Below are 3,123 nucleotides of genomic sequence, written 5' to 3' on the forward strand. Positions count from 1 at the left end.
TCTGTACGGAAACACCGCTACCCCGACAGTCGCACAGGGGAAGCGCGGGCTTCGGAGGGTTCTGTTCGGAGAGCTCGGAGTCGCGCACCCGCTCTTACTGTCAGCAGATTCAGATTCACTCTTCGGTTCTCAGGACCAAAGACCAAGGCCACGCGGATTTCTGCGCCCACAGACACAAGAAGTCTTTTTCTTTTCGGCTAGACGATGAGTGGGGAACCCTAATTCCCCTCTTTTGGGCCACACCCTGATTAACAGGTTTGGGGAAAGAGGGTACTGAGTTCGTTCCTGACTGTGGTGGCGCCCTACTTCCTGGGCCCGCACGACAGAGGATTGCCAGCCTCGTGGGGGCAGCTGGCCCCTGCCATGCCAGGAGAGGTGGGAGAGCTGCGGCTGCAAGCGCGGATAACCCCGAGGTGACCCGGGCCAGCCTGGCCTGCCCCTCCCCCTCTGGCCAGCCGGACAGGAGCCAGCCGGTGGCCGAGCCGCAGGGGGTAAAGGGAGGTGCAGGCTCTAGATTCTCGAGGGTCCTTGGGCTCCAGCCCGCCGGGGGCGGTTCCTTCTCTGGGTCCCTTGTGCGCCTCTCTCTTTGGTGGGAGCTCTCCGAGTGCCTCTTTAGCGAGAGCCAATATCCTTTTGTGCTAATAGGTTTGTCCTCATTTGCTGCCTAATTGGACTATATAAAGCCAATAACAAGCGGGCTCTCATAGCCCGAAGCCAAAGCGCCAAAATCCGAGGGAAGGCGAGGAGGGGGCGGTGGCGGAGGCGGCTGCGGGGCCGGGGCTCGGCTGCGCCTTGGCCAGCCTAATCCCATTTGCCATTGTACGCGCCCAATCGCCGTATACTCCCCGCATTTAACTTGGATGACATTTTGATTTCATCATTAGCATCCGGCGCCGGATTGACGCATCCCCAAGCCGGGGACCGCTCTCGCAGCCTCCTCACTAGGAGCCGCAGCTCCTAACCGGCCCCCACGCTCCCTCGGCGCAGAGGCAGGTCCGCTCCCCGCCCCTCAGGACCCCTCCCCCATGCGAGCCCGCCCCGGCCCGGTCCCCACCCCGCCCTCCCGCGGCTCGATTCACGCCCGGGGCGGCCCCCGACTTTGAGCCCCGTAGTTTAGTTCCGTTTAAGGTCTGATTTCCGGCCCCTAGTCTGCTCGCCCCGCCGCCCGCCTTTCCCGCTCCCTCCCTCCCTGGGACCCGGAGGACTGGGGACCATGCCGGAGCCCGGGCCGGACGCCTCGGGCACTGCTAGCGTGCCGCCCCCGCAGCCGCCGGCCCAGCCTCCCGCGCCCAAGGAATCCCCGTTCTCCATCAGGAACCTGCTCAACGGAGACCACCACCGGCCTCCCCCGAAGCCTCAACCGCCCCCAAGAACGCTTTTTGCGCCGGCCTCTGCCGCCGCCGCAGCGGCCGCAGCGGCCGCGGCCGCAGCCAAAGGTGCCCTGGAGGGCGCCGCGGGCTTCGCGCTCTCGCAGGTGGGCGACCTGGCTTTCCCCCGCTTTGAGATCCCAGCGCAGAGGTTTGCCCTGCCCGCGCACTACCTGGAGCGCTCCCCGGCCTGGTGGTACCCCTACACCCTGACCCCCGCCGGTGGCCACCTCTCGCGACCAGAAGGTACTGAGCTCTCTTTGAACTTTCCTTCTCCCCCCTCCTTCCCTACGGGCTGGTTCCAGCCCAGCCCAGGGCTGGTCACTGCAGTTATGGGCTGTCTCCAACACCTGCAAACCCGAGTTTGGCCAACTTCCTCCCATCTCTAGCCCGCATCTTTCCATAGCACTTGACTTCGAGGCCCCAGAATCCAATCCCACTTGCTGAGAAAAGAGATAGAGTTGGAGGCCCAGGCGCTGCGCTTTAAGGGGAAAAAGTGGCCTCCAGCAGGAATGGATGCCTTAGAATGGCCTGGGTGGGGGACTAGGCCTGGAAGGCAGGGTTAAACCCTAACCATGGAGAATTTTTCCCGCTGGCCCCTGACGCGGGACACCTGGGATAAAAGCGGCCCAGCTGCCATCATTGGCTCGCCAGTGCTTGGGAGGCGAAGGGATCCTAGATCTTGGTTCCCCACTGCAGCCCAGGGGACAGAGGAGAGCCTCAGGGAAGCTGAGGCCCAAAGGCCAGGAGCCCGGAGGCCAAAGGGCGGGTTGCTCCTGCTGCCCCGAGATTCCCGTCTCGCTCAAGGTTTTGTCGCCGTACTTGTGTGTGTGTCCGTTTGTCTGTCTCCCTAGCCTCTGAGAAGGCCCTCCTGCGAGACTCCTCCCCTGCGTCCGGCACCGACCGCGACTCCCCGGAGCCACTGCTCAAGGCTGACCCCGACCACAAGGAGCTAGACTCCAAAAGCCCGGACGAGATCATTTTGGAAGAGAGCGACTCGGAGGACGGCAAAAAAGAAGGCGAGGCGGTGCCCGGTGCGACCGGGCCAACTGTAGGGGCGACTGCGGCGACTCCCGGCTCCGAAGACTGGAAGGCGGGGGCCGAGAGTCCCGAGAAGAAGCCGGCGTGCCGCAAAAAGAAGACACGCACTGTCTTCTCCCGTAGCCAGGTCTTCCAGCTCGAGTCCACCTTCGACATGAAGCGCTACCTAAGCAGCTCCGAACGTGCGGGCCTGGCCGCGTCGCTTCATCTCACCGAGACGCAGGTCAAGATCTGGTTCCAGAATCGCCGCAACAAGTGGAAGCGACAGCTGGCCGCCGAGCTGGAGGCCGCCAACCTGAGCCACGCCGCCGCACAGCGCATCGTGCGCGTACCCATCCTCTACCACGAGAACTCTGCGGCCGAAGGTGCGGCGGCGGCCGCGGGGGCCCCGGTGCCCGTCAGTCAGCCCCTGCTCACCTTCCCGCACCCAGTCTACTACTCGCACCCGGTGGTCTCGTCCGTGCCACTGCTACGGCCGGTGTAAGACGGGAGAGGGAGTGAGCACCCGGCCACCTTTCGGGGACCCTGGAGGACACTGGGCGGAGCCGAGGGCGCAAGGCTGTGGCCAGCGGCCTAGGGTTCATTACCTTGCCTCCCACCCCCCAATAGCATTTTGTAAGTATTTGCAATGCATTTTCGTGCAATTCATTCCTATGAATTTGAGGCGCTTCTCCTCTTATTTTTGGTTTTGCTTACCATTGAGAGAAAACGGGGC

The 3,123-nt window shown here is 63.6% G+C and overlaps 1 protein-coding gene across 1 annotated transcript; it reads left to right on the top strand.

Moving 5' to 3' along the window:
* The first annotated feature begins 1,213 nt into the window (after window positions 1-1,213).
* On the top strand, window positions 1,214-2,892 carry Hmx3 (H6 family homeobox 3). The gene is made up of 2 exons (XM_051147007.1): window positions 1,214-1,613; window positions 2,222-2,892. The coding sequence occupies exons 1-2, from the start codon at window positions 1,214-1,216 to the stop codon at window positions 2,890-2,892; spliced, it is 1,071 nt and encodes a 356-aa protein (XP_051002964.1).
* The last annotated feature ends 231 nt before the right edge of the window (window positions 2,893-3,123 follow it).

Source organism: Acomys russatus, chromosome 5, assembly GCF_903995435.1.
Source record: "Acomys russatus chromosome 5, mAcoRus1.1, whole genome shotgun sequence".
NCBI classification, from domain to species: domain Eukaryota; kingdom Metazoa; phylum Chordata; class Mammalia; order Rodentia; family Muridae; genus Acomys; species Acomys russatus.